A 24,442-nucleotide genomic window follows, 5' to 3' on the forward strand; every position below is an offset into this window, starting at 1 on the left:
AGGTTTGAAATTTTCAACTTTGCCCTTGTAAATATTTTTTTTTTTTTTGAAAAAGATTAAAAAAACATATAAAAAGTCAGACAATGTGGATCTAAAAATTATAAAAAAAATTATCAACTTAATTCATAAATAAATTTATTTTTTAAAAATAAATAAAATTATAATTCATAGTTCGCAAGTGCATTTTGATTAGTTCACAAAAAAAATGAATAAAAACCTAAAAGATACTAATGAACTGGGATAGTTTTCAGACGGCTATTAAAATTAGGGAGGTATTGATTTCCAAACAATATGGATATTTATATTATGAGAAACCCTGTGAGAGTATAATTTACTTTAATTATTTTTAATCGTGGTTCGGTGCAAAATTTTAAATTATCCACCATAGAAATTTGCTATGGCTTATGTTTTTGTCCTGATAAATATTTTAGCCACATTAACAAAAATCATGATCAACAACTATTGTGTAGCCGTAATTAATGATCACTATTAACTATGCTTAGTTATTTTTAATTATAATAATTAGTTATGATTAAATGTAAATTTCTTCCAATGAGTTATAGAATTAATTAAATTGCAAGATACGAATTATAATTGGTGCACAATATTATGTATTTACAAAGTTGGAGAACTGAACATTTTTCAAAATCAAATTATTATTTTTTTATCACAGTTTAACCAATGCAAAAACTTAAATTTTAATTATGATTTAATTAATAATATTTGTCATGGTTAAAGAATAACCTATAAATAATTTTCTATATTTTTTTAGTTATGGTTAATATTTTGGCCTCGTTTGCAAAAAAATAATTAATAGTAGTTATGCAATATTCATGATTTATTAGTATTGGACACGAATTTTTATCTTTTAATCCTGATAATTAATTATTTTAAAAATTCAAAATTATATTAGTGGTAGTAGTACTATACAAATTAAAGGGCAAAATTACACTTTTGATCTTATGGATTAAGGAAGTCCCACGCTTTATTAAATTGCACATTTAGTCCCATAATTGAAAATTTTTAACATATTTGGTCCTAGATGACGTTTACCATAAAAAAAAACTAACGACAGGGAAGCATACGTGGGACTAAATGTGTAATCTGATAAAAATATGGGATGGAATGTGTCTACTCCTGATCTATGGGACCTAAAGTGTAATTATCGAAAATTTATATAATCGTTTTAGTTCACGTTTACTTATATTTTTTATGTATTGGTTTTTTCAGAAAAGTTCTTCATCTTTGAATGCTTAAAATGACATCATGTTCATAAAGTGTACTAATAGTTGTAATTTTTAAAATATCGTTATACTAATAAAATTAAATTTGTATCCAACGTGAAGTCTTAAAAAAGAAAATGATATAAAAAAATAAATTAAATTATTTAACTATTTTTAATGTTTAAATTAATTCCTTTTTTTAAATGAAAAAAGAAACTTCAATTTTCCAATTCGTTTATAGTTTACATAGTTACAAATATTGCTTGTACTTTACATAAAATATTTTTTAGAAAATTTTGAATATTTTAAGAAGAAATTCTAAACAAACAAATACTAGACGAACTTATATAGAGAGGTAAATTGCTTTATTTTAAAAATTATAGGGGGTAACTTATTGTATTTTTAAAAATACAATGAGGTAAATCGCTATTTATTTTTTCATTAAGGGGTATACCCATCAAATGTACAAAATCGATGAATCATTTTAGGTTATTTTTAATTTACCATTTTGTCAGTCAAATAATGCTAAACAAAGCAGAAAAATCGTCGACATTCTTCCCCTATATACAAAATGCATAATAGTTGATTTAAGTATAAGATTTCATACAAATTGAGAAAACCGACGACGACAACTTAACAAATTACAAAAGTTTCGCATGTCAATCAACCAAGTCTTTCAATTTTCAGCATATTTCAGTAAAAAAAATAAATATTTGAACGAGAAAAACATAGGGCAAGTTCAATTAGGCATTTTAAAAAACACTTTGAAAGCATTCGAATTTCTCCCACACCTAGAGGATATGCAGAACATGCATTCTACAAAATCGGTGAGATAATTACATGTCAGGCTTCAACAATTTCTCCCAACAAGAAGTGCATTTCACATGTACTACTATTGGGTTCTTTTAAGGAGTCAAAGTAGTCAATTGGATTGTTTTAGTTATTTATATATATATATATATATTTACTGTTATAATTTATTTTATATAAATTAAATAAATATTAAATATATTAGTTATTTATATATAATATATAACATATAAAAATATTTTATAGCTGAGATTAATGTATGTTAACAATCTGTAGTAAATTTATATATTTATAAACGTTAGTATTACATTGATGTAACTATCATCTTACATTGTTGAACAACATAAGTTAATCGGACCATCAAAATTCAAATCAGACCGTTAGATATGATCATACTTACAGAAAAATACACTTGGTAAAGTTTTAGACTTATTGGGTGTAAGGATGTCAAGATATCGTACTCAGAAGATAAGAATAATCATTCAAGTCGGTGTATCGTAGAATCAGGCCATGTGATTTTAAATCAAGCCGTCCGATATGATCTAATGGACACGGTCTTATATATTTAAATTTGGTGTGAATCGAGTAACCAGATTTTAAGATATCGTAATTATTGATTAAAATTTTTGATTTAATTATATATATAATAAAATAATAATTAAAATTATTCAACCATCACTATTATTATCCAAAAATAAAATGTATGTTATTGATTAATAATTATAATATATGATCAATTTTAATTATAAAATTGATCAAATATTAAATATAAAATAAAATATATAAAACATTTAAAAATAAAAATATATAAAAAAAATAGAAAAAGCTCGCGAGCTTATGAACAGACACAATTGAGCTCTACTCGAGCTCGAATTTTTCAGCTCGAGTTGAGCTCAAAATCTTTGCTGATGAGAAAAAACATTAAGAGGAATGTGTGTTTTTTATTAAAATAAAAAAAATTAATAAAAAGTTTACTTTTAGTTTTATTGTAATTAATTAAAATTAAATAATACACTATAATTATACAAATATATATATATTATCATGTCATATAATTACAACTGAATTATTATTTTCATAAATAAAAAGCATTCTTATTTTTGTGTTTTAATATTTTCATAAATAAAAAAAATTCCTATTTACACCATCAGAGACGAAAATTTCCGTGGCTAAATTAAAGAAAAAATTAGCTACGAAAATACAAACAAAAATAACCAAGTCCCAGCCATCTCGATTTTTAAGCAATCATTTAACAGTATCAGAGACGGAAATAGAGATGGAATATAATATATTTTAGCAAAATTATAAATCCATCTCTAAAATAAAAATTATTAATAATTTATCATAAAAAAAGAGTTCGGTCTCCAAATCCGTCTTTATCAAAGACAAATTTATTTCCGTCTCTAAATTTTGATCTCTGATACCCTGTTTTCTTGTAGTAGTAATTTGTTCATTTGCGATATCACAAGGGGTTGCTTGCATTTTTATCGAACTAAATCTATAGAATTCAAGATTGCGAACTGTTACTTAACACCAAGCTCTTCAACACTGGCATTCAACCCTTGAGGAGCTCCCTCTTGCTCGAAAATCTATCTGACTTGCAATCTTCTTTCTTAAAATAAGAGTGAAACATACCATTCAAATAGACAAAATTATACTTTTAGTCCCGTAGGTTAGAGAGATCAACACATTTAATCCTATACTTTTCTAAAATTACTCATTTAGTCCCACGCTTCCCTTCAAAAAGTCCCGTTAATTAACGAGCACGCTTACATCATGTGCGTGTGCCATTAATTTTTTATCGGAAAACATCATTTGGGACTATATATGTCAAAAAGTTTTAATTTTAGGACCAAGTGTGCAATTTCAAAGAACGTGGGATTAAATATGTCGATTTCTTAACTTATGAGATCAAAAATATAATTTTACCCAAATTAAAAAGGGTTTATGACAAGTGGACAGTCCTCTTCTCACACACCATCTCCATATATATATTACTAATTTTCTTTTCTTTAGCTACTTAGAAAAATAAATCCACTTCTTGTAGAGTTATTACCAAGTAAAAATTCTTAGACACATGAATCAAACGTTGATCCCATGATGAGTGTCCATCTTGACAATGTCGTACAGGAAATTCTTGATACATTTTTGTATTTTAAATTAAATATTTAAGAGGAGTGATCTTTGTGATATATACATATCTAAAATTTATACTATTTATTAGTGCGACAAAGTCAGAGTAATCATTATTTGTTGATGAAGTATACATTATTGATTAAAATACCTCCAAATATATTTATTATTGTATAAAATGACCATCTTTTTAAATTTTTCAATAAATATATAATTTTCATGCACATTTAATATTAATATAAATCATTATTTAATTAAAATTTTCTTTTCTATATATAGTTAATTCAAATAATAGAAAAATTAAATTATATCATCAAGTGTGCTCCAATAACTAGCATCTATACTATTATAAAAGAAAACCTATTGTCGTACCAATTTTTGAATATTCATATTAAATTTATTTATTTTCTTCAAAATAAATTTGATTAAAATAGTAATTTTAAAAAAAAATTAATATATAATCTCATAATTTCACAGTTTTTCTCACCCATTACTCCATTTTTTTTTGTCTGCAAATTTCTTCATGTTTATTTTTCTTATAAATTCTATATTTTTAATAAAATTATAATTACATATCTGACCTCACCTTTTTTTTTTTCTGAAAATTCCTTTTAATCTCATATCGTAATTTTTTTTTTCTATACTCGCGGGACCAAGTGCATATGCACGACGACTAGTATATGAAATGTGAACATAAAAATATAATTTATTGATCTTGACTACCTTTTTCTTTTAATAAAATTTTATAATTGCCGCCAAATCTAAACTCAAGTATTTGCAGATTATCAGAAGTTGATAGGATCGCATTTTGTGCTTATTTCATGTAATATTTTGACCTATTTTGTGACCAAATGCTCCTAATTAAATATTATTTTGCAGCATTAGGACAAATGAAATGGAAAATGAAGAAAAGCACCAAAATAAAAATTCAGACAAAACTCAAACTCAATTTTTTGCAAGAATTAATTTAGAGCTGCTTGGACTAACTTTTGATAAATGAAGAGTTTAACTAGGACTATAATTTTATTTCCTTAAGTCTTTTAGTTCAATTAGAATTCTACTTTTAATCCTAGTAGAGTATCTAGTTATTATATATACGGATGTAATTTATTTTAAAATTCAACTTTATATCTACCACCACCTCCCTCTCTCTCTCTTCTCAAGATTTATATACATCTGTCTATACGTATCCAAACAGACAGATGTTTGAAAATAGAGCCAGAACATTCATGAAAAAATAAATTAGGCGGGCTTTTTTCCACATAGCGGGTTCAATAAGAACCTACAAAAACCCGAAGAATTCAGAGTTCTCGTCGAACACAAACATGGCGGGTAGAGGAGAAGTCATTGATCCGTTGGACGAAGAAGAAGAAGAAGAAGAAGAAGGGTTGTATGATGATTTTCAGGACAACCTGAATTCTCATCAGCCCGGGAATCAGAGTATCAATGTCCACAGTGCTGCTGGAGTTGGAAGTTCTGATCAGCACTCTCCCGCCTCTGCTATTGGACGTTCACCTGCGTTTAGTCTGAAGGTTGTTGTTTTAGTTCTCTTTTCCTTTTTTCTTGCAGATTTTTGATGATGTGTGTATGGACATGGATTTGTAGGGTTTTGGGGGTTTCTGTCGTCATGAATTTGGTGCATGTGCATGCAACTCTGCATTTGCTTACAAACTTAATTGAATTAATTTTCTAAAGTTGGGATCCATAGATGATGAGTTATTTATATTTTTATTAATAAAAAAATACATTTAAGATCACGACTTGACATTAAAAATTATCTTTTTCAGCATAAATGCTTGGTGTCGTGATTCAATTTCACGACACCCACCTTTTTGTTTTGTGTTTTTATTTTTTTTAATTGGTGTTGTGATAATCACGACACAAATCTTTTATTTTTATAAGTTAATTATATAAAATTAAATTCGTAACAACCTATTAAAATTCAAAAAATCATAATATTAAAATTATATTAATTTTAAAAATTACAATTAAATAGACAAATATAATAGTGTATATTTTTTTTTACAATTGAAAAAAATATAATGAAGTATACAACAGACGCAATTGTGGAACGGGTTTTATCGTTTTATTTGGATTTGTGTTTTTGAGTGTTTTATTTTGTATTTTAGAGATAGAGAGAAAAAAATAGAGATAAATAAGTGTGCATTGAAGATAGATAGTGTGTTTGTATTTGTGTTTTGAGGTAATTTAAAATATTTTAAAATAAGTGGTGTAGGTTTGATATTGTAATTTAGTAGACAAAAATCATTGTTCATTGTGAAATTATATTTTTTTATATATATTTTTAATATGTATATATAAATATTGTATGTCTAATATTGTATTTTTAGGAAATAAAAATTATTATTTATTATCAAATTATGTCTTTTTTACATTATGTATATGTGTACATATATATATATTATATATAAAAAATTGAAAAATAAAAAAAAAAATATAAATAAAATATAAAAATACAAAAACAAATATTGGGTGTGTTTTATGATGTTTCGAAAAATAAGAAAAGATGAAAACAAACATAGTGTATGTGTTTCTATCTCTTTCATCTGTATTTTTTTTGTAGGAAATTGGTCCTGAGTTGTCGAGCCCTATCGGCCTTACACTAAGAAGAACACCTTCCTTTGAAGAACTGTTGGAAAGCACACTATTTGCATTGTCGCAAGCACGTCCTTCAAGAGACGACGACGAGCGGAGCTCGGACCGCTACCGGCCTAAAAGGCCTAGAGGGCGTAGAAGAAGAACGGACAACCTGCCATCTCTGCCGATGTCCCCGAAACTAAAGGCCTCCAATTTCCCCATAACATATATAAAAATTGGAACTTGGGAGGTATGAATGTATTTATAGTACTCTCAACTCCCCCCCCCCCCCTAATTTATGGATAATTAATGACATATATATGTGAGATTTTGCGCAGATGAGCTCAAGACATGAGGGACATTTGGTAGCAAAATTGTACTACGCCAAGAAAAAAATAGTTTGGGAGATTCTTGCCCGCGCGTTGAAGAACAAAATCGAAATGGTGTGGTCTGATATTTCTGCCATTCAAGCCACCATGCAAGATAACGAAGTTGGAATTCTTCAAATTGAGGTTAATGCATATATATGCCTTGTCTTTTTCTACTTTTCCTAGGTTCTTTTTTCCCAGTCTTTTACAGTAAGTGATGTATCTGAATGAGTCGTTAACTTTGAATCCATTTTTTATCCTGTAATAACTATATGTTTTTGGAAATTTGGTTCTATAATTACTCAGTTAATAGTTTATGCGATTTTAGGACAAAATCAGTCAGAAAGTGATGAAAATTGACTGGAAAATTGTTACTTTTCAATCAACTTTGAAAATTCTGGCCGATTTTGTCATGAAATCGTGAAAATTGAAAAACAAAGAGAACTAAATAAATTGTTATCCTAATAAGTGATAGAACCAAAATATCAAATGACTAAAATTACGATTAAATCTAATGATTGATTGTGAGCATACTGACTTGACATAGTTTGTGCGTGCAGTTGAGTAAGCCGCCTTCCTTCTACGGAGAAACCGATCCCCAACCAAGAAAGCATACTATTTGGCACCTCGTACCTGACTTTACTGACCATCAAGCCTCCACTTTCAGGTGTCTATGTTGGAACTTAGGAATTAACGCTTATGCTTCGCTTAACTGTTATGCAAGTTTTCATGTTATTTCTCGTCGTCATCGATCACTAGGATACACACTGTTGTCTTCCCTCCTGGAGCGCTCGACAGTCACTACCAAAAGCTTTTGTCATGTGACAGTCGCCTTCTTGAATTAAGTCAGCAACCATTTCCAAGCCAAGAATCGCCGTGTTTCGACTTAGAATGGTTGTTTGGAGATCAACACTTACCACGTACTTGCAACTCGTCGTCTGCATCATCAGCAGTGATGCAGTATCCCTACCAGTCTCATCAGACAATGTCAACAAGAGCAACTCCTGCCAGACACACTCCAAGTCTGGCTATGACAGGTACTATGTTGTGTGAAATTTGTAGTTTTACACCTATGGATTTTGAGTCGTTTCGCCAGCTAATTTAAGTTACCATTGTTACGACAGTTCTGAATGTAGCGTTGCAAAATGAATTGTCGAGAAAGATGGACACGTACACTGCTGGGAACCAAGGGATTGATTGGAGAAATATTAATGTTGGCATTGGAAGGCCACAACTTGTTTCCTCACAAACACAAGACAACATGGCCATGATCACTTCTAGCAATTACCACCGGGTCGCTATGGCGTTGAATAACATCGAGGAGCATTTGCTGGGGGACCCTCAAGTTGTGTGCCCGGATGAATCAACCATCGCAGCACACGTCCAATCAATGCGTTCGACAATGTATCCCCCTGACGATCCGTGTCAATCACGAACCGACTATCAAATCAATCATACAACAAGCACTAGTCGCATCTGGATGCTCAATGGAAATCAAAGTTATAACGTGCAACGTTTACATGGTTTTTGCTCACAGGCTATGAACTGCCAGCTGCTGCCGCCTCCTTCAACACCCAACGACCCCATAGTGACAGGGCCGGTGGTGAATAATGTTGTCCTATCGGAAATGCCTAATAATCCGGCTGACGTTGTCCCTTATCGGTTCATGCCTCCTCGTAATCCAACTAATAGGGTCGGTTTTCCGACCGTGTACTGCAGTCGAGATTCGAGAATAGAGTGAAACTAGTGTGTTTCCAATTTTGTATAGGAATATATATGTCAAATAAGACTGTGAATTTGTAACGGACTGTTGTTGTCGAATCAGTATATATATATTTTTAATTCAATTCCTGTTTTTCCCTATTAGAAGTTGGGTTCTGCGCATTATTGTTGTTAATATCTTCCGACAGCTGCAAATCCGGCCTTCTCTTCCTCGGCGGTGGTGTAGGTAGAATAATCTTTACCTTTTCTTCTCAATTTGTCAACTTCTTCCTGTATATGAGAGATCACAAAAAAGCTACAAATATCTATATTTGGATGCATGTTTTTGCATTTTTCGAGATAAGATAAAACACACGTAATGTTTGTTTTTGTGTTTTTACATCTTATTTGTATATTTTTTTTAACTTTCTATATAATAATACATATATATACGCATTTATATATATAATATAAAAGAGACATGATTTGACAATAAACAATAATTTTTGTTTCAAAAAAATACAACATTAAATATATAATATATTATATATATACATATTAAATATAAAAAAATATATATAAGAGATATAGTTTGACAATGAATAGAGATTTATTATGTCTTCCAAATTCCAGCATCAAATATATACCACTTATTTTAAAATATTTTAAATTACCTCAAAATACAAATTCAAACATACCATTTATTTTCAACATACTCTTACTTATATTTATTTTTCTCTTTTTATTTCTAAAACACAAATCAAAACACTCAAAACACAAATCGGGTTTCAATCTGTGCGGTGGAAGAAAGAGGGATGAAGAAGTTTTTGAAAAGGAGCTCGCAATTGTATTTGTCTACCATCTGCCAGCTTCCAATCTTCCAATATTTTCTAAATATTTATTGTTAAAATTTTACTTGTAATATAATTTCTTTTAACACAATATTATTATTATTATTATTAGTTAAATTAATTAATTACTTCTAATATATTAAAAACAAAAATCTATTTCTTTTAATATATTAATCACCAGATATAAAAAGAAATTTAAACGGTAATTATTGAAAATTCATTTTCACTTAACCAATACGTGGTTTCTTTGTCTTGTAAATGGATAAATATTTTTGTCGTCATTAATTTTTTTTTTTTTGGATTTTATTGTGTCACAGACTACTCTCTATAAATGAACAATGCATTTTTTTGTATATCAGTATAAATATATACATTCATGAAAAACAATAGTCACGATATAAAAATAAACGATTTGACAAACCATTTTGTGCCATTTGCGGTTAAAAAAATATAATTACAATACACAACCAGTTAAATAATATAAGCCAGGTAAACAAAAAAATATTATCATTTACAATATCCTAACTTAGTAAACAACTTGCTAATTAGTCAATTCAAAACCAATCACCAATACAATTACTCCGACGCCAAAGTTAATCACGAATTTAGAAATAAATAACCGTAAAAATAAATCGTAATGAGAAATTGAGATATAAGTAAGAAATTCTTGAGAAAATTATGGTTATAATGTAAGTTGATAGCTTATAGCAAGAGTAGAAGCAATTTTTCAGATTTTGGAAGGTGTCCCCGTTGGGGAACTGTACCTATATTTATAGAGAGTACGTCTCCTTCCGTTGGGACTCTACATACTACCTATATTTATGGGAAAGGGGGCAAGATACATATAGATAAGGCATGATTTTGTCTTATCTTTATCTGATCAGTACACAACAATACGTCTTTGTTTGAGGGAGAGCTCTTATTCTGCAGAGAGTTCTTCTAGGTTAAGGAGTCATAAGTTTTGAGGGTGCATTTCTTCTCCTGAGTTGTTTTAACTGGACCTTGAATGGATCTGTAATTTGGCAAGCGTTTACGGGGTTCGCCTCTTGGGCCAAGTCTAGAATTCTTCTAGTGGGGCTACCTTCTTCATGTGCTGGTGAGTTTGACTTGGACTTTATAACCTCATTTGAGCCAAGTTCTTTCGGGCCGCTTACATCATATATATATTAATATAAATATAAATAAGCCAGTTTTTTAAATGTCCCTCATTAAAGTGGGCTATTCTTGATATATCTTTACCACCTGAATTGCAATTTAAATCCATTCTTCAGCATACGGCGTCGTCTAAAAGCATTAACAATTTTACCTTCCCCAAATTCTCCTACCCCCTTAAACCCTTTCTGAACCTCAGCCATCCCATAACTCTACACACAAGAAATTCTCATGATCAATCCCACTGCATTTTATTCAGAAAAATGTCATCTTTCGTACTGAAAAGATCACGCAATAACATATCACTTCACAAATTTGACCTCAAAATCCGTTTACTCACCCGTTTATTCTCTTCTTTCTCCGAACCCCATCTTCACAATTCTCCTATTCCAACGCATAATAAGTCGGTTTCAGCTTCTGATTCTGCGTTCCTGGCCAAGAAAAATAATTGTTTCTCTTCATATTTTCATGGGAATTGGAAGATGCCGTGTGGGTCTAATTTTGCACGTTTTCTGAGTTCGCAGGCTGCAGTTGAGGCGTCCACTTCTGATGGGTTGACAGTGGAAGGTATCATTGCAAATAATTGGGTCATTTATGATGAAAATGAGAGTGACTGGAAGAGCCATGCCGCTGCCATTGCTCAGTCCATTCACCTTATTAAGAAACGCCTACGAGTACGTTTCTGATTCCAACAGGATCCTGTATATTTGGATTTCATTGGTTGAAATTTCGTGAATTTGAGTTCAGAAGTTAGAAATGTTGTTTTTTTGGCTTTATATCCCTGTCTGATTGGCCGAGTGCCCGGTCTTTGTAATGAGTAAAATTTTGATTTTCTGGAATGGCGCATTACCTTTGTGATTCTTCCTTCTCTCTTAATCTTGACGCTAAGAGAACGTTTTTTGGTACTGATTTGGATGGAGTCTTAGTTTACATGAGCTTTCATTTATATTTTTAGGGTGTTGCTAGTTATAAGCACGACTGGGTGGATGTAATTGATGAATATGGTCTAAGAGTTTTTTACTATTCCAAATAGATGTAGATTTGAAATATGACTGCTTAAATGTGGTAAAATTTCTGTGCTTTTGCTCGTTTTATGTGGTGCAATCAAACATGGAATTCCTGGAATATTTTGTAAGTAATTGCCATGTTTCACATACTTTTTCGCAATGATTTAATCTATTTTTTTCAGTTTTCTGAGAAGGTCCGTAGTGAAAGTTGTTTTCTCTTTGTTTTTGCCTTTTTGGTGACAGTGGAGGAAATTAATTCCTCGGCTGGAGATATTATCAGAACAGTTGAATAAGGCAGACCTATGGGATGATCCTGCACGTGCAGGAAAAATAAGCCGCGAGCATGGTTCGATTATGGTCAAAATGAAGGAGGTTAATGCTTTTGAGCAAGAACTGTTTGAACACATCGATATGATAAAGCTTGCTCGTGAAGAGAATGATGCAGAACTGGAATCGGTGGGGACTCAATTTCTCTTTCTAGGCACGTATCCTATATTTAAATATTTTCCACTACTTCTCATAATGCAATTCTATAATTTGGCTACTACCAACTGAATCACTATCCCCTCTCCCTTTGGTAGAGTATGTGTAATAAATAGTAATGGGTGTGCTATCCTAAAAATTTAGTTTCTGCCTTCGTTTTAATATGAGTGCCTGAAGTAGATTCTGTTATATTACATGAGCAGAAATTTGAGTTTCTAGGGATGCATGCTTGAGGATGGTATGAATCATATAACTGCAGTTTTTATGGTCCTGTTGGATGAATTATCCAGTCTTAAGTTCTCGTTAAAATTTCTCATAGGGATATCAAGGACATGAATATAAATTATCATGTTTGTTGCATACCAGTGTGCATTAAAGATATGATGTATGCTTTTAGAATTTACTAATGCTTTCTGTTGAGTTGTCTCCTTAAAGACAATTCTAAAGCAGTAAGAAGTACATTTTTACAAATGGATTATGAAGGAATGCAGTCAAGCACAGGGCATGAGTACAAAAGATTTCGTGTTCTTAAATTGAAGAATTCAAGTTCTCAGGAATTGAAGTCCTTTAGATTTCTGAGTTTAAAAGAACTTAAACATATTGATCTCTTCGGCCCAAATAATTCATATTAATGAACACATTGTTCTGAAAGTGATAGTAATCATGCCTGGCATATTATTGCTTACGTACATCACTCTTCTATTTAAATGTATTAGTTTTGATAACTGAACACCTACAGATTTTGTAGTTCTTGCTTATCATCAGGTAGCTGGAGTTTGATCTGTTACATGTCGACTCTTTAATTTAAGGATAAATTACAATGGCTTTTCTAAAGTTTGTCATAATTACAAATACCTTCTGTTGTTTGAAAAATCACAAATACCCCTCCGAAATTTCGAAAACCCTAACAAATACCCCCCCATGACAATGCATTGTACGGGGTACTTGTTAGGGTATTCTATTTCAGTGAGCTATTTGTAATTTTCAAACAATGGGAGGTATTTGTAATTATGGAAAACCTCAGGGGAGCCCGTTATAATTTACCTTAATTTAACAATACTACAAAATTTGTCAACTTAATTCCAATGATCATTTAGCTTCCAAGGTGGCAAACTATGTCCAATTCTTACCTGAAGTTCTGCCAAATGAACTGAGTTTTAATCAGGTGTAATGATTTATGTTTCTTTTATGTAATTTTATTAGTAGATCAAATAAAATAAGTTAATTATTGGGTGAACTGGTGTTACACTTGAATATTTTCACCCTCATTTAAATTTCTTCCTTGAGGAATCTTTGATTTTTATAATGTGAAACCAATTTGCTATTTCTTTACCATTCTTAACAATTTTCTCATGAGTTTTTGGAGTATCTAATCATCAGCAAGAGTTTCTTATTTGGCTCCTAATGCTTGAATTGTGTGGTTGTTTGAAGCTAAGAAAACGTGTCAGAGTAGCAGTGTTGAGATACAAGGGTGAGAGTTTGAGATTATATAAACTTGAATTTATACTTTTTTTTCCTGATAAACATACATTTTGTGTACTGATAAAACAAAAAGTTTTTGTTGACACGCATTCCTTGTTTGCTTTGTTGTGTCTATAGAGCCTTGTACTTTCATCAAAACCTATTCTCTATTAAATTGACTAGCAGATGGGAAGTATCATCGGAAGCTGTTATTCTTTGCAAATTTCAAGTTGACTGGAGACAAATAGCCATCCCCTCCAAGCTGCAATGTTTATAGAATGATCACGTTGTTTTTGAATTTATTGGGATGATATGAACAGCAAAGAGAGGCAACCTAGCCTTTCTTCAATAACTTGCATCAGTCGTTACCTAACGCATTCTTCTTCTAATTTCAGGAATCATTGCAAGCTCTACTTACACTGAGAAGAAACATCAAAGAAAAAGAGCTTGAAGCTTTGTTAGCTGGGGAACATGACTCGTGCTCTTGCTTCATAGAGGTGAAGTTAACCAGAGATTTCTAATCCACTGATATAGTGCAGCGTAATTGTTTTCAACATTTATCCTCTGCTTGGAAGAACTTAATTTCTTTTACCTTTTATTCTAAACACCTCTTTTTTGCATTTGCAAAATAAAAATGGTTTGCACCACTTTTTCTACTAATAGGTTCAAGCTGGAGCTGGTGGTACTGAGAGCATGGACTGGGCCTCAATGGTCATGCAGATGTATGTGAAATGGGCCGAAGGTCGGGGCTTTGGAGTTACTGTTGTGGACGAAATGCCCGGCGAACTTGCAGGAATCAAGGTTCATGTTCTTAACACACACTTTGATCATTGAAAAGTATGTAGACACGGAATATGTGCATCTGTGCTGTACCTCTTCCCCTTAATGTTAGCAGTTGATTTTGGTTTTCCGTCTGTGTATTGATCATTGGGAATAGTTAATCTATCATGATTAAATCATGAATGGGTGGTAGTGCTTATCAGACATTTAACGTTTTGTCTTCCTTGCTAAATGGCCGTAGTGCTATACAATGTTATAGAAAAAGAATTCAAGTTGAAGCATCATTTTATTTTTTAATTGTCATGATTCGTTTCTTGAAAATTGATTTTTTCTATCTATTCCATATTTTTTGGTTCTATTTTTGTCTATTAGCGTGCCACAATCAAAGTTGATGGGGAGTATGCATTTGGATATGCCAAAGCTGAAGTTGGGTCACATCGTTTGGTCCGTATCTCTCCATTTGACAGCAACAAGCGTAGGCATACATCATTTGCTTCTGTAGCTGTAATACCAATTCTAGGCGATGGATTTTCACATTTTCAAATCAATGAGTCTGACCTACGCATTGAGCGGTTCCGAGCAGGCGGGGCTGGGGGTCAGCATGTTAACACAACTGAGAGTGCTGTGCGGATCACTCACATTCCTACTGGAATCACCGCCTCTTGTCAAAATGAAAGGTGAGGAACACCATCCAATTCAAAATCTAATCTGAAACTCATCCTTTTTGTTTCAAGTTACAAATTTCTTCAGTCAACAGGTCACAGCATCAGAACAAGGCTTCTGCCATGGCTGTGCTTCAGTCTCGATTGGACCAACTTGAAATGGAACGTCAAGCTCAAATAAATGCAGAGCACACACAATCCCTAACCGACATAAATTTTGGCAGTCAAATACGGTCTTATGTGCTTCATGTATGCATCGTCTATTCTAATGATCAAAGTCTTTACAAATATCACTTCCTCTCCCTGATTGGTTTTGTTAAAATCATTTTTGGCAGCCTTACAGAATGGTCAAGGATCATCGGACTGACTATGAGGTTTCAGATCCTGACTCTGTGCTCCAAGGCGATCTTGATGGCTTTATCCTGAGCTATCTTTCTGCCTCCTTGGACAAAAATGAAGACGAAGACCCATGAATAACATGCCAAGCAATGACGTTTGGAACACTATGGTCTATTAATTTGTCCTGGCTGATGATTCATGGCGAAAATTGCTATACCATATACAGTCAGTAGTACGATACGCTTGCTGCCTTGCTGTACCAGAAACTTATAGAAGCTCATACGGCTTACGACATTTTTTCTGGGCAGGATATGATCCACCATCCATTTGTTAAGTAGTTAATTTCTTGAAATAAGAATCAATGATGGTGTAAACTATGTATGTGGGGTGCCGATATGTTATTACTTCGTCCCTGGAAAAGATGGTAATTCGTTCATCTCCTCTCGTTTTTCTGTTCCATTTCCCAGTTCTCTCGACTCCCATCACTTAACGGTGTATTAGAACCCGTAAAACTCAACGGCTATGGGACTTTTATCTTGAGTATATGACACAAGTTGAAAAAGAAAAAGGATCAAATGTGAAATATTTTCTCATAAATTATAGGATGTAAGATGAGATTCTCGTAATCGATTGGATAAAACTAAATTGAAAAGACAGGAGAAATTCAAAATGGGGCTCCATAGTTCACTTCATATAGTAAGAAAAATAAGAATAACAATACGGACAATCACATTTACATCTTTTTTTCACTTATGATTTATTTGTATAAATTATTTCTAACTTTTGAATAATTATACATACACCCCTAAAAAACGTCAATAACACAAATTGCTTTTACTTTTTTAAAAATTATATATATATATATATTCTGAAAACCATCGACATTATTATACAAATTAGGCCAAATTGCTTTTTATTCTTTGTATTTTTCAAAAATAGTTAAAAACACCTTTGTGTTTCAAATTAAGCAAAAAATCCCTTGTGATTTCTAATACTTGTGGGAAACCCCCCTTTTCGTTAGAAATTAAGGAAAGTTGGAGTGCGCTCGCGGGTGGTGTGGGTAGGCATGATTTTTTTTACAGGTTTTGGCCTTTTTTTGCTGTTAATTTATAAAAATGTCCCTATGTTGTGTTTAAAAATTACCATGATCAATGTACTTATTTAACCTTGTTTTTAATGATTTTTTTTTGGTTTTGCATTTTTCATCCCTCTAAAAAATAAATAATTTTGTTCTTAAGTATATTTGTTTAAATATCAAAATACAAAAGAATGTAGACATTTTTTACAAAATTATAATTTAAAATAAAAAATTCAATTAAAATCATAATACAAAAAATAATATACTAAGTTCATTCATTATAATTTAAATATTTATATAAATGTAGATTTTAGTGAACAATATATAATAATAATAATAATACTTTATTAATTAAATTAATTTAATAATCTACCCTATGTCCGAAACATTTGTTATGATTTTAGTCATAGCTAATGTTTTGACCTCACTTGCTGCAACAATAATTAATAACCATTGCGGAGCTGTGGTTAATTTGTATCTATCACCGATTTTTTTCCCTTTTACTATTAGCAATTAACTATAGTGAAAAATCATATTTCTTTTGCGAGTGTCGCTAAGAGCCATTGCAAATACTTTTACCATATTGGATAAATTAAATTTTGTATCAATTTTATTTAACCATAATTAATAATATTCATTTACCGTGGATTTTAGTCTACAACAATTAAAATGTAGACAATAGTTGTAAATTTTCATCTACTGATAAAAGATGATCAAAGAATTGCATTTTATTTGTGTATTCACTACAAAAAAAAAAAAAGCATAGCGAAAAAAATAGAGTGACGATGGTAATATTGTCAGTAATAATATATATTTAGCGACAAGAATTTTTATTTTATTACAGTAATAAATTTTATAATTTTCGTAGTGTCTATTGTTCTGTAAAAGTTATTATCGACTAGTACATGAAATTGTCATTGAAAATAATTAGTACTACTTATATTCCTAATAAAAATATAATTTTTAATCACGGCTAATTGACATGATTAAAATAAATAGCCGTAATAAATATCATTGACAGTGCAATGCAACGGTTATTGATTGTAATTTTTTATAATGAGGTTAAAATATTTATCATGACTCTTAACCATGGTAAATGTTATCTCAGGATCTCATTGCTTGTTGTCAAATTTATAGCAACTTGACGGAACTTCTCATTGTTCACATTTAAGGCTTCGTTCCGATTTTTACGATGCTCCTTTTCGAAAAAAAAATATAATTATCCTCATGTGATATAAGAAATGAGTAAAAAAAAAACTTTATAACAAAAAATAGCAAATTATCCATTATAGTTTAAAAAATAAAATAAATTACCCCCTAATTAAATCATTGATACGAGGTAATTTGTTCATTTGGAGGGTACTTAGGTCCAAAATATTGTTATAGCTCAATAGTCAACGCCACATCAGCTCTTTGCAACGGATTTATATCAGAAGTCGTCTCGTTCAAAATGAGTCAGACGGCTAGGGCCTATTGTTTTGTCCTATTGCATGTCAACCACTCCTCGTATTATCCGTTGTTAGAGTCGAGCAAGGACCATCATGGAACTTTCTAGACTAAAATAAGGTTATTTTTAAGTTTAATTATTTATTATTAATTATTATATTTATGCATGTTATATGGCCAACCCCACTTAAATAGAAAAATGATATTGAATCACAATACGAGTTTCCGAAATTGGGAAATACCCATGGAATATTCTCCATCTTTGTATTATTTATTTAATTTAATTAATGAAACGTCGGACATGCTCGTACAAATAAAATTTATTTTAGAGACGATAGTTCATTGACGTAGAATAATGGGTGGATGTGTTCTTAAAGTGTTTGAATAGACGTAGATCAATGATTTAGCGTTTTTGGTTGCAAAATTTTAAACAGTTATAACTTTTAATTCGATTAGAGAAATAACGTGCCACCCACCGCTTCGAGCATTCTCGAGGAAAATCCAATCTCTCACCACCTTTATCATGAAAGGCTATCTATCGTCATGAAATTTCATCATTTTGAATATTGTCCTGATGATTCAATAAACTTTACATATTTTTTATATAGTTATCTTTTGGGCCCGATATTTTTATGGAATATTGCTACCGTAGTAGGGCACTTTAGGGCTAATCAGTTTTAGAGCTTTTTTTACCTACACTAAAATTAGGACTCTTGTTTTGTAACTCATAACTCTGTTAGAAATTCATTCAATAATAGATTATTTTTACCTCCTTTCGCTAGTTTCAATAGTATTGAAAACGTGTTTTTGTTATTCTTAACTTTCAATTGCTTTCGCTCCGTCCTTAAAAAAAAAATAACGGCTTATATATATAAATTCATTTGTGATGGTCCGTCCACATGACTTGATTATCATAAACTATTTTCGTCCATCTGCATCTACATGAAGTTGTAATGACAGATTCATCTTTTGAATAATAGTTAAAACTGAAAATATGTTAAAATATTAATATTAGATGAGTTCCTTTCCTAACAGCTCAAATTATGAAAAAAAAAATATAATGATGTTAACCACACTCTATATATATAATATATTATATTTATCTCTTTATAAGTACAAAAATATATATAGAATATTAAATGAGGGAAAAATAAAAAATTTACGAATTTTTTTTTTTACTTATGTCAGTATTTTTTGTGCAAACCTTAAAGGAAGTGTGTCGGTGTAAATCGAGAATTTTTAAAGGGAATGTAAGTGTGCAAACCTTATATGTATATCAAATGTAATAAAAAGGGATAATTATACCTCCCTCTCAATAAGTTTGGTGTAATTACATGTGAAACTCTCTATTATTTGATGAGTTTAAATCTAGTACTCTCGATGCTTATTTTTGTGTAATAAATAGATTTATTTATTAGTCAAATTTTAGTAATTTTGCCGACATTAGCAAAAAAGTTGAATGAAAAATCATATTTACCTCCAATTGACTAATTACTAAGCTATTGCAGGTCAAATAAATATATTATAATTAAACTACCCTACATATATTAACGTGTGAATATATATAAGTATAGTTTGATTAAGAAATATTTGTTTGACTTATAATACGTCAGTAATAAATCAATCGTGATAAATATGAATTTCATTCCAAATCTTTTTATTATATTCATAAATTCTATTAATTTTAACTAACAAATGAATCTGCTTCTTGAATAAAAAATAAATATTAAAAATATAAAATATAAATTTTCAAATATGTAAGAATTATATTAAATATAAAAAAAATATTATTATTCTAAAAATAAAATAATGGAGGATTTGAAATAGAAAATTGGACTTGCAAGCAAGCCAGCCTATCACAGAATAAGAATGAAATCCAAATCCAAAGGGCAAATCAGACATTTAGGACTAAGGCCCTTGCCGTACAAGTGTCGCCACCTGTAAGGGGACGCTGCAGATGGTGTTGGTTTCCAATCGCCACCGGCCACGTCAGATCAATGACAATGGTAACCTACGTGGCTTACTCTGATTCGGTGAATTCTTCCACGTCAGACAGAGAGCTGAAGTGCAGTTGGTGGGGGAGAATCTAAGCTATATAAACGCCACTCCCACTGTAGAGTTTTTCAACTCACTCCCAATCTTGAGAGATAACAGACACAGCCCATGGCGACTGCAAGGGGAAGACTGCAGATCATGAACCCTAATTTTCTCTCTCTAGTTGTTGCGCTCTCTCTTCTCCTCGTGATCTCCTCCGCCAAAGTGTTCTTCGAGGAGCGCTTTGATGGTACTGTTTTCTTTTTCTCTCTATACTTAGCTTGTAGCTGCGGGGATTGTGTTTGTACTGTTAGAATTGTTTGCTTTCATTTGCGGTTTCTGGTTATGGGTTTTTTTCTGGCTTAGTTTTGGATGATCGGTCTTTGGCTTAGATTGTGTGTGTTTTGTCTCGATCTGAGTTTTATCATGGAGGGAGTGATCCTTTGATTTGATTCACGTCAAATTGAGATCCAATGGGGCAGATCTGTGGTGTTTTTCCATTTTATGTTGATATTTTTTCCTAGTGTTTCTGAGATTGTTTATTAAATGCTTATGCTTTTATTATGAAAATGCGGAATTAAATGGTGCGAGGTGTGTGATGTTTAGTTATGAAATGTGACATTGTTTGATTGGACACATTTCGAGTGTGGAAATAGTGCAGTTATATAGTCATTCGCTAATGTTTTAGTCCTTTCTACTGTGCATTTAGTCACAGCTGATACTTCAGCCTTTCTTTTGGTGCATTCTTGATAATTTTGAAAGACAGAGATCAATGACGCCTATGTTGGAAACGTGCTATGTGTGCTTGTCTAGTTGTAATGAAGACCAGATAATTATGTGTTCTTCATGATGTTGATGCTGTTATGCTAGCAGTGATCTTAATATAATTTTTACAAAATTGGAAAGTGCCAAATGGGGTAAGATCTCAACATATTGATATGAAGCTTTTCTTGATGTCATAATAATTGTGGTGTTGGAGCTTTCATGTTGCGTTAACATGGTGGCAATTTTTCTTGTTCAGAATAGTTGTGCTTCCTGTTACAGATAGGCATATAACTGTCCCAAGATAATCAAGACCGAGCTTAGTTATTTTGTTGTCTTTTATGTAATTGATAAAATTAATTGATTTTTCCTTTCATGGTTTTGTGCTGATGATCTGCTTGATGAATATTGTAGATGGATGGGAGAGTCGGTGGGTAAAATCTGACTGGAAGAAAGATGAAAACATGGCTGGTGAGTGGAATTACACCTCTGGCAAATGGAACGGAGACCCTGACGACAAAGGTAATTACATCATTTGGGACTATGTGCAGTTTGTATGTAGATTTAATCATACTTTGTTGAAATTGGTATGATTTTCTGATTATGCGTGGTTTGTACATAGTCTGAACTGTAGAGCATTAAAGTGGTGTAATTTTGCTATCACAGGTATCCAGACAAGTGAAGACTATAGGTTCTATGCTATCTCAGCTGAATTTCCTGAATTCAGCAACAAAGATAAGACCTTAGTTTTCCAGTTCTCTGTCAAGCATGAGCAGAAGCTTGACTGTGGCGGTGGATACATGAAATTACTCAGTGGTGAAGTTGACCAGAAAAAATTTGGTGGCGACACCCCATACAGGTTATGCGACATACATTCGTCTTTGCCCAGAATGCCTTTCTCATATTTGGTTTGGTAACAAAATAAAATTGCTGACTTGCTATATTGTTCTTGACGACAGTATCATGTTTGGACCCGACATCTGTGGCTACAGCACCAAAAAGGTCCATGCTATTCTCACCTACAACGAGACAAACCACTTGATTAAGAAGGAAGTTCCATGTGAGACTGACCAACTGAGTCATGTCTATACTTTCATCCTCCGCCCTGATGCTACTTACAGCATCCTCATTGACAATGTGGAAAAGCAGACTGGTAGCTTGTACTCTGACTGGGATATTCTCCCCCCAAAGAAGATCAAGGACCCTGAGGCCAAAAAGGTTTGTTGCTCAAGTTATGCGCTACATCTTATGTTGAATCGCGTATGTTCTAGTACTTAAGATTTGCACATTTTCCTTTCTGCACGTCGATGACAGCCTGAAGATTGGGATGATAAGGAATACATTCCTGATCCAGAGGACAAGAAGCCAGAGGTAAATAGACTTTAATGGGTACTACTCTATAATGGAACTCATTATATTGACTTGATTAAAAAATTCAAAACTATGTGTATCCACAGGGTTATGATGACATCCCGAAGGAGATCCCCGATCCTGATGCGAAAAAGGTAATAAATCATATTACCAGTATTTATTTCTGCATACAATGCACTAAAAGCTAGTAGCTAATGTTTTGTGTAAAAACTCTTTATCGTTTGCAGCCTGAGGACTGGGATGATGAGGAGGATGGCGAGTGGACAGCTCCAACCATTCCCAACCCTGAGTACAAGGGCCCATGGAAGCCAAAGGTTTGTGAATTCCCAATTAAGTTTTATTGGTATTGTCAACTAAATGGACCCCTTATTACTAGTCTTTTCCAATGTCAGAAAATTAAGAACCCCAACTACAAAGGCAAGTGGAAGGCACCAATGATTGATAACCCAGGTAATTTTACCTCTCATGAGCATTTAAGGTTGTATCACTACTATGATAGAGTTCCACATATTGCTAATCTTAATTTTAAACATGATTACAGACTTCAAGGATGACCCCGATCTCTATGTTTTCCCTAATTTGAAGTATGTAGGCATTGAGTTGTGGCAGGTGAGGAATCTTTACATTATTCTGAGTCTAGGTTTTTTCTTTAGATCTTAATAATGTATCACTCTCTGAACTAAGCAATCGTGCAATGTTGCAGGTGAAATCCGGTACCTTGTTTGACAATGTCTTGGTGGCTGATGACCCTGAGTATGCTAAGAAGCTAGTGGAAGAAACATGGGGCAAGCAAAAGGATGTATGTATTATTTGTTTTTTAAATTTGATTTTCTTTCCAGATTTCTCGGATCACATTTTCCCTTTGAAAGAGAGGTGAAGTGTTAAACTGCCCATTTACACAAATGATATTTTGGATATTTCAGGCTGAGAAGGCTGCTTTTGATGAGGCGGAGAAGAAGAGAGAAGAGGAGGTACGATTTCTTAACTTGGAATATCCCCAAAGTGAATGCATCATTCTGTTTATTCAAACACATTATCCCACATAACGGTTTATTCTCTCATACAACCTACTCTGGCTGACACTGTATTCCAACCAAATTTCTCTTTTCAGGAATCAAAGAATGATCCAGCTGATTCTGATGTAAGCCTCAATTTAATTTTCCCAACTATGTTACGTAGAGTTGTCTTTATAAATAGTCGTATCCTGACCAATTTGTTTGACAGGCTGAGGATGGAGAGGATGATTCCGATGATGCTGAAGGTGACGACGCTGATGATGATGCCAAATCAGAGTCTAAAGAAGAGACTGAGGACGTCCATGCACATGTAAGATCAGCAATCCCCTGTTCCTTCCGAATCTATTCTCTACATCTGCCCTTCTCACGGAATTCCACTTGTCTTTTTTTCCAACTTTTTGCAGGATGAACTGTAGGGTGCTCGAGAATTGTAATCTCTCTCTCTCACTCCCTCCTGACATTGTGCCCTCAATTGAGTATGCCTGGGCTGTTAGTGTCCAAAAATTTTCCCTTTTTATTTTACTTTTTAGCCTTAGGTAAAAGAAACCAGCTGGGCGCTGTGCATGAAAGTAAATTGCTTTGATTTCATGTGATTTCGCTCTTGAAAAACTAATAGAGAAACATGTTTTCTGGTTTTTTATTTATGGAATTTGCTGATGCTAATTAGTAAGGCAACGTTTCCAGTTTCTACTTATTTAATTTTTTTATTGTTTGTGGGGTGGGATAGGGAGTGGTTTATCTTCCTGATGTTTTTAATTCTTGCTGCAACAAATTCTCCTGAGTTGTCATAATTACAAATATTGTGACGAAATTAATGGTCGTTTTACGAATATTCTTCTATAACGGGTTGTCGTATGGAATTATATCTATTTTTACACTTTATTATTGACTTTCTTTTATGACAATTTATCATCGCAATTTTGCGCAATTTGCATTTTATCATATATAATCGTCTTTTTGTTGATTTTTTTCGGAAAAATATCCCATGTCTGCATATGTGAAAAATATTATATCATATAACTCTTAAACATCACATGTGCATTGAATCTAATGTTTTTTCGATAATAAACTTGGTTGAAATACAATTATAAATGAACAAAATGTAAAAATTTTTAAAATTGAGATGGTAAATTAAATAAAAAAAATTAAATATCAAAATATAAAAAA

At 32.1% G+C, this 24,442-nt stretch overlaps 2 protein-coding genes across 2 annotated transcripts; both read left to right on the plus strand.

Moving 5' to 3' along the window:
• Positions 1 to 10,974: 10,974 nt before the first annotated feature.
• On the plus strand, positions 10,975 to 16,004 carry LOC105172427 (Peptide chain release factor 2). Its single transcript, XM_011093840.3, has 7 exons — positions 10,975 to 11,510; positions 12,087 to 12,299; positions 14,183 to 14,284; positions 14,451 to 14,588; positions 14,940 to 15,244; positions 15,325 to 15,478; positions 15,565 to 16,004. Exons 1-7 carry the CDS (start codon positions 11,100 to 11,102, stop codon positions 15,700 to 15,702), a joined length of 1,461 nt encoding a protein of 486 aa, XP_011092142.1. The 5' UTR covers positions 10,975 to 11,099; the 3' UTR covers positions 15,703 to 16,004.
• A 4,200-nt stretch (positions 16,005 to 20,204) lies between these two features.
• On the plus strand, positions 20,205 to 23,950 carry LOC105172425 (calreticulin-like). Its single transcript, XM_011093839.3, has 14 exons — positions 20,205 to 20,376; positions 21,303 to 21,410; positions 21,555 to 21,747; positions 21,848 to 22,106; positions 22,203 to 22,259; positions 22,346 to 22,393; positions 22,487 to 22,573; positions 22,652 to 22,709; positions 22,801 to 22,868; positions 22,963 to 23,058; positions 23,183 to 23,230; positions 23,371 to 23,400; positions 23,484 to 23,585; positions 23,680 to 23,950. Exons 1-14 carry the CDS (start codon positions 20,256 to 20,258, stop codon positions 23,689 to 23,691), a joined length of 1,287 nt encoding a protein of 428 aa, XP_011092141.2. The 5' UTR covers positions 20,205 to 20,255; the 3' UTR covers positions 23,692 to 23,950.
• Positions 23,951 to 24,442: the final 492 nt, after the last annotated feature.

The sequence above is a fragment of the Sesamum indicum genome, linkage group LG10 (assembly GCF_026168435.1).
Source record: "Sesamum indicum cultivar Baizhima isolate 11 linkage group LG10, ASM2616843v1, whole genome shotgun sequence".
Taxonomy (NCBI): domain Eukaryota; kingdom Viridiplantae; phylum Streptophyta; class Magnoliopsida; order Lamiales; family Pedaliaceae; genus Sesamum; species Sesamum indicum.

What these genes read in the sequence shown, in the direction of transcription:
- LOC105172427 (XM_011093840.3), top strand. Translation starts at nt 11,100, where the DNA reads ATGTCATCTTTCGTACTGAAAAGATCACGCAATAACATATCACTTCAC. An exon ending in GCGAACTTGCAGGAATCAAG is followed by an intron (nt 14,589 to 14,939) that starts GTTCATGTTCTT and finishes TTTGTCTATTAG; the next exon opens with CGTGCCACAATCAAAGTTGA. An exon ending in GCCTCTTGTCAAAATGAAAG is followed by an intron (nt 15,245 to 15,324) that starts GTGAGGAACACC and finishes TTCAGTCAACAG; the next exon opens with GTCACAGCATCAGAACAAGG.
- LOC105172425 (XM_011093839.3), top strand. Translation starts at nt 20,256, where the DNA reads ATGGCGACTGCAAGGGGAAGACTGCAGATCATGAACCCTAATTTTCTC. An exon ending in AGGACCCTGAGGCCAAAAAG is followed by an intron (nt 22,107 to 22,202) that starts GTTTGTTGCTCA and finishes CGTCGATGACAG; the next exon opens with CCTGAAGATTGGGATGATAA. An exon ending in TAGGCATTGAGTTGTGGCAG is followed by an intron (nt 22,869 to 22,962) that starts GTGAGGAATCTT and finishes GCAATGTTGCAG; the next exon opens with GTGAAATCCGGTACCTTGTT.